Raw genomic sequence first — 13,899 nt, 5'->3', positions numbered from 1 at the left:
GTTTTGTTTTGAGTGAACAGTGGAAATTAACACAGTATTTTAGTGTGTACAGAAATGGTCACCAGCACAAATTGCATGGAGATATTGTTGTCTTCCCTTGCTGAAATTGTCATGTTAGAACGATTTATTAAGTGAGGTCCTTCCAGTCATGCAGCAAATAATTTCTGCCATACCTATTTAACATACAGTGCATCCAGAAAGTATTCACAGCGCATCACTTTTTCCACATTTTGTTATGTTACAGCCTTATTCCAAAATTGATTAAATTCATTTTTTTCCTCAGAATTCTACACACAACACCCCATAATGACAACGTGAAAAAAGTTTACTTGAGGTTTTTTCAAATTTATTAAAAATAAAAAAATTGAGAAAGCACATGTACATAAGTATTCACAGCCTTTGCCATGAAGCTCAAAATTGAGCTCAGGTGCATCCTGTTTCCCCTGATCATCCCTGAGATGTTTCTGCAGCTTAATTGGAGTCAACCTGTGGTAAATTCAGTTGATTGGACATGATTTGGAAAGGCACACACCTGTCTATATAAGGTCCCACAGTTGACAGTTCATGTCAGAGCACAAACCAAGCATGAAGTCAAAGGAATTGTCTGTAGACCTCTGAGACAGGATTGTCTCTAGGCACATATCTGGGGAAGGTTACAGAAAAATGTCTGCTGCTTTGAAGGTCCCAATGGCCTCCATCATCCGTAAGTGGAAGAAGTTCGAAACCACCAGGGCTCTTCCTAGAGCTGGACGGCCATCTAAACTGAGCGATCGGGGGAGAAGGGCCTTAGTCAGGGAGGTGACCTAGAACCCGATGGTCACTCTGTCAGAGCTCCAGAGGTCCTCTGTGGAGAGAAGAGAACCTTCCAGAAGGACAACCATCTCTGCAGCAATCCACCAATCAGGCCTGTATGGTAGAGTGGCCAGATGGAAGCCACTCCTTAGTAAAAGGCACATGGCAGCCCGCCTGGAGTCTGCCAAAAGGCACCTGAAGGACTCTCAGACCATGAGAAAGAAAATTCTCTGGTCTGATGAGACAAAGATTGAACTCTTTGATGTGAATACCAGGTGTCACGTTTGGAGGAAACCTGGCACCATCTCTACAGTGAAGCATGGTGGTGGCAGCATCATGCTGTGGGGATGTTTTTCAGCGGCAGGAACTGGGAGACTAGTCAGGATAAAGGGAAAGATGACTGCAGCAATGTACAGAGACATCCTGGATGAAAACCTGCTCCAGAGCGCTCTTGACCTCAGACTGGGGCGACGGTTCATTTTTCAGCAGGACAACGACCCTAAGCACACAGCCAAGATATCAAAGGAGTGGCTTCAGGACAACTCTGTGAATGTCTTTGAGTGGCCCAGCCAGAGCCCAGACTTAAATGCAATTGAACATCTCTGGAGAGATCTTAAAATGGCTGTGTACCGACGCTTCCCATCCAACCTGATGGAGCTTGAGAGGTGCTGCAAAGAGGAATGGGCGAAACTGGCCAAGAATAGGTGTGCCAAGCTTGTGGCATCATATTCAACAAGACTTGAGGCTGTAATTGCTGCCAAAGGTGCATCGACAAAGTATTGAGCAAAGGCTGTGAATACTTATGTACATGTGATTTCTCAGTTTTTTTATTTTTAATAAATTTGCAAAAACCTCAAGTAAACTTTTTTCACGTTGTCATTATGGGGTGTTGTGTGCAGAATTCTGAGGAAAAAAATGAATTTAATCCATTTTGGAATAAGGCTGTAACATAACAAAAGGTGGAAAAAGTGATGCGCTGTGAATACTTTCTGGATGCACTGTATGAATATCAGCGTTGGCATCATATACTTCCCCTAAGTAAGCACAATACAGCAAAATTCTCATGAAATTATGTAGTGTATGATGGGAAATATTTAAAAATATAAGCGCCTGTAGAGTTCTGATTTAATTTTGTTTAATTATGCAATTGTTTTCTTAAAATGTTTAATGAAATAGCAGATTAATATATCTTTGTTTGCAGGCTGGAAAAGGAATCCTGCGTACAATGCGAGCTTCCAATAATGCTGTGGCCGACTTGGTTCCAGTTGATGTTGTTGTTAATACTACACTTGCAGCAGCCTGGTATTCAGGAGTTCATCGATACACAAGGTGACCAACAGCTTTTACTTTTTTGGTCCTAGACAAAGCTGTTTACATTTGTAAATAAATGTAACTGTTTGTGGTATTTGCCCTCCATGAACTTGAGATGCAGTCCCAGGCTACTTTCAGACTGAAGCAGGATATCTGTACAATTGTTCAATTAATTTTATATTATATCTTCACATATCGTTTTGCCCCCCTCCCACCATGCTGTGCCCACTATGTTTCACTGTTATCAAAGGTTTTCCATATTTTTCCAGTTTCTTCATAACTGTGCCCTACTATGCATTGGACATTTTTACATTTACAGACATCATACTAGTCACTTGTATACTTGCTCTTATTTGTACTCATGCTATAAGCAATCTAGGCTATTGCCACACAGTCTTTTGTTAATGAGGACCTCGTACAATAGGGCTTGTCTCTTTGAGGGGCTTGGTCTTTAAAGGCATACCTGTTAGGTGTGGAGAGTGAGGTCTATTGTACACAGTAGCACGCGTGGTCAGTATTTGCCAAATAGATAAGCACTGGAATTGCTAACAGATGAGGTAGCACAATAACCACCTCTCTGTGGTTAATATGGAGTTGTTTTCTGAAGTAACAAGAGCTCCTATGCCTTGTTTTAGGAATTTGTTTCTTTTTTTGCCGACCTTGTTTAGAAGCATCACTGAACAATCTTTCACTGTCTATGCTTCTGTACAAGACTTACAGGAACTGGTGTGCTGCTTTAGGAATTGTATGGAACTGACTATAGTTGTTCCAGTACTGCACTGGGTTTTCATTCTTTGGTATTTGTACTTTTGTCAGAAATCCCTGCACCTACCAAATAATTAAACATGCTTATATATCATATCTAAAATATAGACCTTACATTTTGGATTTTGCCAGGGCTGTCAAATTAAGATTAGAATATTCATATTTAAGTATATAAATATTAAAATATTTTATTATTTTTACTTTTTTGTTGTAAAAACATTAAGTGCTTAGAGTCGTGAATTATTGCTTAAGAGACTCCAATGAAAACCGTGGCTTTAATGAAAGTGACTCACTCATGGAAAAGCAATGCAATCAAAGATACATTGGAAACAAACCAAACCATGTCTAAGCACAATGCTCATAAGGAAAACAGAAAAAAATGGCCGGTGTTGCTTGAACAAGGTAAATGCAGTTAATCAAATTATTTTCCCAGTTATTCTTCCTTTTTCCTAGAGCCAAGAGGACCTTATGTTCTTGTGCATCTTTTTGTATTAAATATTGCTTTATGATGGTCTTCAAGTATTATCTGTGCATTGCAATTACAGTGATACCTTGGAATCCGAACTTCATCTGTTCCAGAACCCTATTCGAGTTCCAAATCGTTCGAGTTCCAAGACAATTTTTCCCCTTTAAAATAATAGAAACTGGATTAATCCGTTTCTGGGTCCCACAAACTCGAATTTTCAAAATGATTTTAACAGTAAATACACTGGATTTTAAGGTAAAATATTAAGAAATAATAATATTTGAATGAAAATATAAATTAATAAAATTAAAAATATAAAAACTTGTATTTACCTTAAAAAGGAATGATGATGGCACATGTGGAAGCTGGAAGAGGAGGAGAGAGATTATTGCTTGGAAGGTGAGTCACCTTCCATGATAACATCAGGTAACCGAGTTTCTGATGCTTTCAGTACAGCTTCCGACAACGAACTGAACGACAAAGCATATGGGTGGCCCGAGCACTGGGGAAACGTACATGCAAACACATAACGTGCTGGGCATTCGGTTTCCGTGGCAAAATTTGCACAAATTTTTCGTTTGGATTCCAAGTTGTTGGATTTATCGGTCGTTTAGATTCTGGGAGCAGTACTGTATTTATTTAGCAGACAAGATTATTCCAAGGAACTTATAAAAAGTCCTGTGAAATGAGTTTAAATGTTTTTTATGAAACAGGTAAGTTAACATGCACCAAACATTTTTAGGCAAGGAAATGAGATGCAGTGTGTTTTACCAATGAGTAATAATAATATACAGTGCATCCGGAAAGTATTCACAGCGCATCACTTTTTCCACATTTGTTATGTTGCAGCCTTATTCCAGAATGGATTAAATTCTTTTTTTTCCTCAGAATTCTACACACAACATCCCATATTTACAACGTGAAAAAAGTTTACTTGAGGTTTTTGCAAATTTATTAAAAATAAAAAAAAAAACGGAGAAATCGCATGTACGTAAGTATTCACAGCCTTTGCCATGAAGCTCAAAATTGAGCTCAGGTGCATCCTGTTTCCCACAGTTGGTCCCACAGTTGACAGTTCATGTCAGCACAAACCAAGCATGAAGTCAAAGGAATTGTCTGTAGACCTCCAAGACAGGATTGTCTCGAGGCACAAATCTGGGGAAGGTTACTGAAAAATTTCTGCTGCTTTGAAGGTCCCAGTGAGCACAGTGACCTCCATCATCCGTAAGTGGAAGAAGTTCGAAACCACCAGGATTCTTCCTAGAGCTGGCTGGCCATCTAAACTGAGCGATCAGGGGAGAAGGGCCTTAGTCAGGGAGGTGACCAAGAACCCGATGGTCACTCTGTCAGAGCTCCAGAGGTCCTCTGTGGAGAGAGGAGAACCTTCCAGAAGGACAACCATCTCTGCAGCATTCCACCAATCAGGCCCGTATGGTAGAATGGCCAGACGGAAGCCACTCCTTAGTAAAAGGCACGTGGCAGCCCACCTGGAGTTTGCCAAAAGGCACCTGAAGGACTCTCAGACCATGAGAAACAAAATTCTCTGGTCTGATGAGACAAAGATTGAACTCTTTGATGTGAATACCAGGTGTCACATTTGGAGGAAACCAGGCACCGCTCATCACCAGGCCAATACCATCCCTACAGTGAAGCATGGTGGTAGCAGCATCATGCTGTGGAGATGTTTTTCAACGGCAGGGGCTGGGAGACTAGTCAGGATAAAGGGAAAGATGACTGCACCAATATACAGTGACATCCTGGATGAAAACCTGCTCCAGAGTGCTCTTGATCTCAGACTGGGGTGACGGTTCATCTTTCAGCAGGACAACGACCCTAAGCACACAGCCAAGATATCAAAGGAGTGGCTTCAGGACAACTCTGTGAATGTCCTTGAGTGGCCCAGCCAGAGCCCAGACTTGAATCCGATTGAACATCTCTGGAGAGATCTTAAAATGGCTGTGCACCGACGCCTCCCATCCAACCTGATGGAGCTTGAGAGGTGCTGCAAAGAGGAATGGGTGAAACTGGCCAAGGATAGGTGTGCCAAGCTTGTGGCATCATATTCAAAAAGACTTGAGGCTGTAATTGCTGCCAAAGGTGCATCGACAAAGTATTGAGCAAAGGCTGTGAATACTTATGTACATGTGATTTCTCAGTTTTTTTTTTATTTTTAATAAATTTGCAAAAACCTCAAGTAAACTTTTTTTCACGTTGTCATTATGGGGTGTTGTGTGTAGAATTCTGAGGAAAAAATTAATTTAATCCATTTTGGAATAAGGCTGTAACATAACAAAATGTGGAAAAAGTGATGCGCTGTGAATACTTTCCGGATGCACTGTAGATTAACAATTTAGCAATACATTATTGGCTGATCCTAAAAGAAAGTTCTGTAAAATCCCACTGTTAATACATAGTATGTCTTAAGTAACAACATGTTGAAGTTAGTGCCAAGTAAAACCAGTAACTCTTCTTTTATATTCAAGTGTCATTTTGTTTATTGCCTTCCAAGATTATTTTTGACACATCCATCCATTTTCTAACCCGCTGAATCCGAACACAGGGTCACGGGGGTCTGCTGGAGCCAATCCCAGCCAACACAGGGCACAAGGCAGGAACCAATCCCGGGCAGGGTGCCAACCCACCGCAGAATTTTTGACACATTTAAATTTTATTAAGAATAGTTGTATGCAATCCAACAGCAGTAGTTATTACTGTCAAAGACTCAGAAGTTATTACTTACAATAATGTTGTAAAAGTAGCCCTAGTGCTTTTTACCTCTGTTTTTTACTCACCTTTGTTGCCATCTGTTTTTTTTCCTCCAACATGTCATAGTGTTCTCTTCTAGAAGTGCATTGTACATACTGTATCAAAGAAAGTGCACATCCCTCCATCAATTATCTTGTCCCTTTTCTGGTGTGAACAATCAATCTGAGATTTGCTTGTTTGCTGTCTGTTCGATGCTTGTTCCACCAGACCTTGCAAAATTTAGAGTGCTGGTTATTCTACCTCAGCGCTGAATTAATGGTCCTTGTATCTGGCAACATAGTTCACGGATTCTTTTTAAAATTCACTAAAACAATTCTTCACAGCCTCCAAGAGAGTACTTTTACTGGTTTTGACTCAGCAGTATGGGCACTGTTAGTCAGCAGTTGTTTTACTGAATTGAATGGGAATCGTACTAGAATCCAAGGCTTCAGATTGGCAAATTTTTCTGTCACTTGTTTAAATGATGTGAAGAGTGTGAATATATTCTTGATTAAACCCCACTGATTGGATGTTAGACTTGCAAGTAACTTAAAAGTAATACCATATGCACTGCGGGCTTTCTTCTACTCCAGGAAATTTTGCAACATGTAGAGTATGCCATCTAGTAGTAATGTCTTGTTCTGACATTTTTGGCTGCATACCAAGCTTCATTTTATATCGTTTTGAGATGAGAGTTGGTTAATCGTGAATGTTTAAAATGGCCAGAAATGATCTTTCTGCTGATTGCTATTATTTTTAGGATACTGTGCTTACATAGTACACAGTCATTACAGCAAGCTGTCATGTATGAGCCATACTTGGCAAGCTTGGGATCCTTTATTCTTCTGTAATGTTTGCAATGTTACATTCAGTGTCTTAGAGAATTTTCATGTAGTACTCTGAGTATTTTCCAGGTTCTGAGGATTCTTGGGAGTGCAAGGTTGCTTTCTGTAATTTAAAGTTGTTGTTGATCCACTGAGCAGTTAAACTAAGCATACTCAAAAGACTCTTATCCGATGTCCATATTTCAGAGGTAAAGCCTATGTCTGTGACATTGTCAGCAAGGAATTTGTGCACATGACCTGCCAGCATATTTATGTAGCTTTGGAAGGATTACTTCAGAGAAATAATGACTGTATATTGTGTAACAGGGCCCGAGATGTTCAACCAGCCTTCAAAATCCTATATTACCTACAACAGAAAAAGGTTTATCATCAAGATTAATAAACTCAATTACCATTTTCTTTTTGTGTCTTTGTTAGATTTATTTCATTTTTCAAGAAAATTGTCAACATATGGAACATCTGCAGTTTTTGATTTTGTACATGGTGGTATAAGATTCTCCTCTTTTGCTCTGAGGAGTTTTGCATGTTTGCCTTTAAGTGTGCAATTAAATTGGTGGCATTGAACTCTCTCATACTTTGGTTTGTCCGCAAGACATTAGGTGACGAATTGTAACAAATGGCATATTTTATCTCACAAGGAGATTTTTGGTTTAGAGATCATGTTCTCTCATTTTCATTTTGAACTTCTTTATATAACGGTCAGGTCAGGAAGCATGTACTGGTACAGCGTGCTGCCGCAATCACCACACAATGAAACAGCTCGGGATCCTGGTTGGCAACTCCCCAGGCAGACACACCGTCCAGTCCCACCCTTCCGAAATGAACATGTATCTGCCGCAGCCAGGTGTTTTGTGGGCATTCCCTTGGCTTGGTCCAGCCACTCCAGTCATCCGCAATGAGGATCCTGCGAGCCGGTTCACCCTCAGGGAATTGTGCCACATGGCTGTAGTGCCGTAACTGGTGTTCCCTCACAGTGCAGGTAGTGTGACTCCGTGAGCAACTGCTCGTTCAACACAAAATCAAACCAGTGGTTCCCAAGGATTCTCCGAAGAGACACAGTACCGAAGGAGTCCAGTCTTCATCTCTGGTCACTGGATAGCATCCATGTCTCGCAACCATATAGCAAAACAGTGAGCACCAGGACTCTAAAGACTTGGACTTTCGTCCTTTTACATAGATAACGGGAGCGCCACACACCTCTTTCTAGTGACCTCATGACTCCTCCATGTTCTCCCAATTCGCCTAGTGACTTCATAGGAAGAGTAACCAGTGACATAAATGTCGCTGCCGAGCTAAGTAAACCTCTCAATGAGGTCAACATTCTCTTCGCAAACAGACACACTGCTGATGGCTGTGCCCAAGAGGTCATTAAATGGCCTAGATCTTGTTTTTTGTTTTTTTTTTTATCCAGGACACTCACAAGCACAGACACTTAGAATCCTTGCTCCGTCTGTTGAGAGCCCTGACCAAAGCCTGCATTGACTCCGTGAAGATCACAGCATTGTCAGCAAAGTCAATATCAATGAATCTCTCTTCACCAACTGATTGCCCACAACCCTGCCCAACATCCAGTCCATGTAAACACTGAACACACTAGGAGCAAGAACACACCCCAGTGAAATCCAGAATCAACTGGGGAAAAAAAGAGGTTCTCCCTCCATTCTACACAATACTCACAGTACCAATTTACAGGCCGGCCATGATATCCAACAGCTGCAGGGGTAATCCCGCAAAGTCTCAGGAAGCCCCACAGGGCAGTTTGATCAACTGAGTTGAATGCTTTATGAAAATCGACAAAAGCTACAAAGAAACTCTGGCAATATTCATGTTTTCACTTACTGAGAACCCTCATTGCCAGGATGCAGTCGATGGTAGTCTTCTCAGGTGTAAAACCAAACTGATCCGGTCACTGGTAGGTGAGCAATTGATCATGGATCCTATTGACGATGACTCTAGCAAGGATCCTACTAGGCACTGAGATCAGTGATAATATCCCTGTAGTTACTGCAATCTAGGTGATCACCCTTCCCTTTCCGGAAAGGGACAATAAGTCCCATTTTCCAGTCATTTGGAATGATGCCAGTCTCCCAAATTGAAGCAAAGATTCCTTACAATGCCAGGAGGACAGCCTGGAGAAGTTCATCCTGGATACCACAGATCTCTGCAGCTTTCCCTACCCTCAGCTGGTTCACCACCTGTGCAGTCTCAGTGAGATAATGTGGTTTACAGCTAATTGGAGGATCAGCCTCAAGAACAGTAGACCCAAAGATGTCTAGAGGGTCAACTTTACACAGCTGCTCAAAGTAGCCAGCCCAGTCAGTCGCAACTGCAGCATCATCCATGAGGACCGTTCCATCACCCACCCTGACTGAGACCCTCCAGTGAACAGGTTCGGATGTGCGTAATGCTTTGATTCCTCTGTAAGCGGGATATGGGTCATTAGACCATAGGTGGTATGTCACTTGCTCACAGATTCCTCCAACAAATGCCTCCTTATCTGCCCTTGGAGCCATCCTTCGTAGTTCCCAGTACAGACCAGAGTTGCCATCAAGCCATGTGCTGCAACTCTTCTCATTGATATCCACGGTGCTCTGTGAGATGAAATACCTCCTTCTGGGAACACCAGCAAACAGACAGAACCCTCAGCAACCTTCAGGGTCTTGTCACAAAAGATCTCCCACATCACATTAGGATCAGCAGTTACGCCTAAGTCTGCAAGATCCTCACACAGACTCTGTACAAACTCATTAGAAACCGCCTGATCTTGAATGTGGCCAGGTCCAGCGTCATTCCCCTAGTAGATGGTAGCCTACTTGACCTAAGCTGTATCTTCAGAGTAGCAACAACAAGTCTGTGGTCAGAATTCACAAACTGGACACTTCTGTAGACCCTGCATTTCTGTAGCAGCTTCCAGCATCTGCCCATGAGGATGTGATCGATCTTCTTCACCGCACTACCAGTATTAGAGTACCTAATCCAATGGTGCGGCTCAGGGCGCTAGAACCAGGATCCAGCACTCCGCAGCCCCTGACATTTTTCAAAGCCAAGGAACATGGAGCCACTTTCATCACAGTCACCAGATCCATGGGGGGGGCGACACAATCTTCACAGCCAGCCCTGTCAGTGCCAGTGGTCGCATTGAAGTCCCCCATGACAAGAGGAGCGTCACCTTGTGGGCACCCTTCAACCACTGATTGAAGTTGCGAATAAAATTCAGGCCTCACAGAGACTTCACTCACTGTGGTTAGGGCATACACTGAGACAACAGCCAAGATGTCCAGAGAGTGCCTTAATCTAAGTCTCATAATACGCTCATTGAAAGGAGTGACATTAGACACCATCAGAATGAGCCAATCCACCATAGCAACAGCTACTCCCTGTGTGTGAAAGCCATGAGAGAGACGAGAGCAGACCAAACACTAAAATACGGAGTTTACGGAGTGCCTCCGACAACAGAGAGAGATGATCATTATGCCGGAGAGACAAGATGTTCCACATGCCTACACGGATAGGTTGCCTCAAATTGGGACCCGAGTGCTACCGTGCAGTGGGTGATACCTCAGAACCACACCAGTTCCAATCCCCAACAGGCCTGACCACGCTGGCTCTCCGGCGGTATTGAATCATCCAGGGGATGAGGCTTCAGAGAGTTTTCTCCTATCCCCTTCATAATGCATTCAGCCTGTACCTCTTTACCTTACCAGTTTATCACAACCTTTATGGCCCCATGACTCAGTTTTTACTTTTTTAGTTTTAGTTGCAAACTGCCCTCTATATGAAAATCAAGCTCATTTTGAAACTGGGAAACATACCCTGCAGCGCTGCAGATCACTTAGGCGACCCAGACACAAACCAACAACAGCAAATTGAGACCCAGTGGTTAAGAAACATTGGCTTAGGTGACCCTGTGTGACCCATTCACAAACCAGTAATGGCAACTCGTGATCCACCAGTGGCATGATAGTGGTTGAGAAACATTGCCTTACTCTAAACCAGCATGCGAATGCTGAAACTCCCAAGAACATTTTGGGGTACTCTTTGAGCAGCTAAAGTATACCTACCAGTGACCTACACCAGACTCATAGAGCCTCAATTGCAATGATACTTTCTGACCAACATATGGCTAAATGGCCAGTCCTAGGTGGAGCCGTAAGTCAGTGCATGACTGCATATTAAGTGTAGATTTATTTTAATTGCAGTCTTTTCTGAATACACCAAGGTGCTAAGCTAGTCATTCACATTTTCTTTCCTGATTTTTAGTTCTCTTTTCTATTCTGTTTTTATCTACTATTTTGTCTTTTTTACCATTTTGTTTTCTTTCATGTTCTGAGTAGATGTTGGCTGTTAACAGGAAAAGCATTCCTTGAGATGACTTCAATTTGTCACGCCATGTATTGTTTGTTTGCATGTCTGCTCAGGCACACATATGAACTGTTATGAGTGTCATCTATGACAAAGAACTTGCAACGACAGCATTCATGAATGAGAAGGATGGCAATGAAAGGGGGAAATTGGACATTTCCTCAAAGGCCTTCCCATCTGTGGCACCATGCCACCTCCATGCTCTAAAACAGACCCCACATGCCAATCACATGCTCAGGTTTACATTCACACCCTTCTCCATCATCCATATCCTTCTCTTTGCCCCCACACCTAAATTGTTAAAACTGTTCAGTTAGACTTTAAAAAAAGCTTAAAATTTATTTGATGTTTGTAGTTTCATTTGTGGTTGCAGTAAATTTTCAGGGGAGACCATTAATCACACCCTACATAATTGACACTTTTACCTGCACACCTGTTTTCTGGCTAGCCCAGTTTATCTGAAATCCCACACATCTGACAACCCGCAGTGGTAGTGCTGCTGCTTTGCAGTAAGGAGACTGTGGAAGATTGTGGGTTCAGTTCCTCCCTGTGTGGATAGCGCTTTGAGTACTGAGAAAAGCGCTATATAAATGTAATGAATTATTATTATTATTATAACATGCTCCCTTAAGCTGTCTGGCAGCCAGTGGATTGGCTGCATGCTCTTTGCCCCATCGTTGCTATAGCTAAGAAGATGTGATTGACAGTTCCAGTATATTCTTCTCCCCACCCCAAACAAGATGGTGCTGCCTTAATAATGTAATTACAGTGTCAAGTGGCATACAAATAGCATTTTGTACAGTGTGCGTTGGAAAGGGTAGGACAATAATCTAGGGCTGTCCATTTGGCAGGGAAAACAGTGCCCAGCCAAACTAAAATGCAGTGAATTGTGAAATCAGCAGGGTGGCATGCTCAGTGATAAGGCTCTTGCCAACCATGCACTGTGTGAATAAATGCATGCCAACACCTTATGATAAGAAACCCATAGATTATTAGTGAAATCCATAATTTAAAACTCCGGAAAGCAATTTGCTAAAAGTCAGTACCAGGATTAGGTAGAAATTGAGCACAAAAAGCACTCACCAGGATGTGTCAGAGCATACAAATGCATATGGATTACAAGATAAATTCTTATCCAGTGGATCACGTACCTCAGTCCTGGGGACCCATATGGCTGCTGGTTTTTGTTACAACCATCATCTGTTTTAATTGGACCCCTAGCTTAATTTAAGTAAGCTGCAATTTCCCAGTTTCTGTGTTTTGAATCAGTATAGAAATCACAAATCTAACTTTGGTCATTTTTATTTTTAAAAATATACCTTCCATTTATGTAACTTAATTTGTTTTTTCCATCATCATCATGATTTTTACTCTGCTTTTCCATGTGTTAGTTATTTAATCAATTATTTACTAAAGAGCAGGTTAGTGACTCTGATGTTGAAGGTGTTGCAACCTTTTGAGCTTTCAGTGTTATTTGCCCAGGTGCTTTGGAGAGTGTTATTTCCTTCATAGACATGCAAGTGACAGAAAGTGATATGTTGATTTTATACAAGATTTAATAAAACCACTGGGATTTTATTTTGTTTTAAGATCTAACCACAGAGCTCTCTTATGTTTTTCCCTTTTGAACCACATAAAATGGAAAATCCTTTTACACTTCATTTGTCTTTTCCTATGCCGTTTTTGTGGCCCACTTAATTTTGTAAAATAGTTACTTTCCGTAGCAGATATAGAGTCACTGATGCATCTAATCGGGTGTCATGAAGCCCTTGATCCTTGAGCAATAATGGTGCATAATAACCACATCCCTATTCAGAATAAACAGTACCCTGTCATATGAGTATTTGTTATTGTTTAACATTTTATAGCAATTGAAATATCTTTATTTTATTCATTATACTAAAGCTACAGTTCCACTGTTTAGTCAACATTTGACTGTAAATACGGTCTTAAAATTTTTGTTATGGTGTGCTGTATGGATAAGTGATGCTGATTATTTTTTTATTATTATTAAATATACTTTATGTTCTTTTCCAGGCCAAGATCTGTTTTGGTATATAACTGTACAACTGGAGGAGTTAATCCATTTCATTGGGGAGAAGTTGGTATGTATACATTTTTGAGTAAGATTTGAATATTCAAGTAAGCATAGATCAGCAGTCATGAAAGCGAGGATTCAGATGAAGCATTTTAATTTTACTTAAAAAGAAATGTTTATGTGCACTATTAGTAGATTTGAGAAGGTACAAGACAAGAAGAAAGTTTAAAAAAAATGTAAATCTTAATGGAGTTTGTAGTTTTTAAACCTTTTTCATTATGAGGTATGCTTTTAGATGTGTGATAGTTTTGTATTGTCAGGTTTAATAAAGAATATAATTACAAATATCTGCTAATTACAGTTGATACCATATTACAAATAGTACACAATACTGTACTACACATTAAAAGTTTAAAAACATTTTAAACTTTTATTCTAACTGTAAGCACTATATAAACACATTTGTGTACAGTGTTGCTTTTATAAATTTATACATTTTCAGTATAAAATTTTTATGTTTTTGCCATATTTATTCCAATAATCTCTCCGCTTTTGAGCTGAAACAAGTCCGACTT

At 40.9% G+C, this 13,899-nt stretch overlaps 1 protein-coding gene and 1 long non-coding RNA gene across 3 annotated transcripts in view; both read left to right on the top strand.

Annotated features, from left to right (window-relative positions):
- The window catches only part of far1 (fatty acyl CoA reductase 1), a 113,980-nt gene that overhangs the window by 77,598 nt on the left and 22,483 nt on the right, over positions 1–13,899 (top strand). For both annotated transcript variants that reach the window (XM_051922777.1, XM_028793910.2), the window contains exons 7-8: positions 1,994–2,121; positions 13,324–13,391. In XM_051922777.1, the coding sequence (XP_051778737.1) occupies positions 1,994–2,121; positions 13,324–13,391 (196 nt within the window). The remainder of the gene's footprint in view (positions 1–1,993; positions 2,122–13,323; positions 13,392–13,899) is intronic.
- Positions 4,400–4,841, top strand: LOC127526681 (uncharacterized). The gene is made up of 2 exons (XR_007934113.1): positions 4,400–4,533; positions 4,601–4,841. It is a non-coding gene; the product is annotated as an uncharacterized LOC127526681 (long non-coding RNA).

The sequence above is a fragment of the Erpetoichthys calabaricus genome, chromosome 2 (genome assembly GCF_900747795.2).
Source record: "Erpetoichthys calabaricus chromosome 2, fErpCal1.3, whole genome shotgun sequence".
Taxonomy (NCBI): Eukaryota; Metazoa; Chordata; class Cladistia; order Polypteriformes; family Polypteridae; genus Erpetoichthys; species Erpetoichthys calabaricus.
This window is presented reverse-complemented; position numbering and strand designations above follow the sequence as displayed.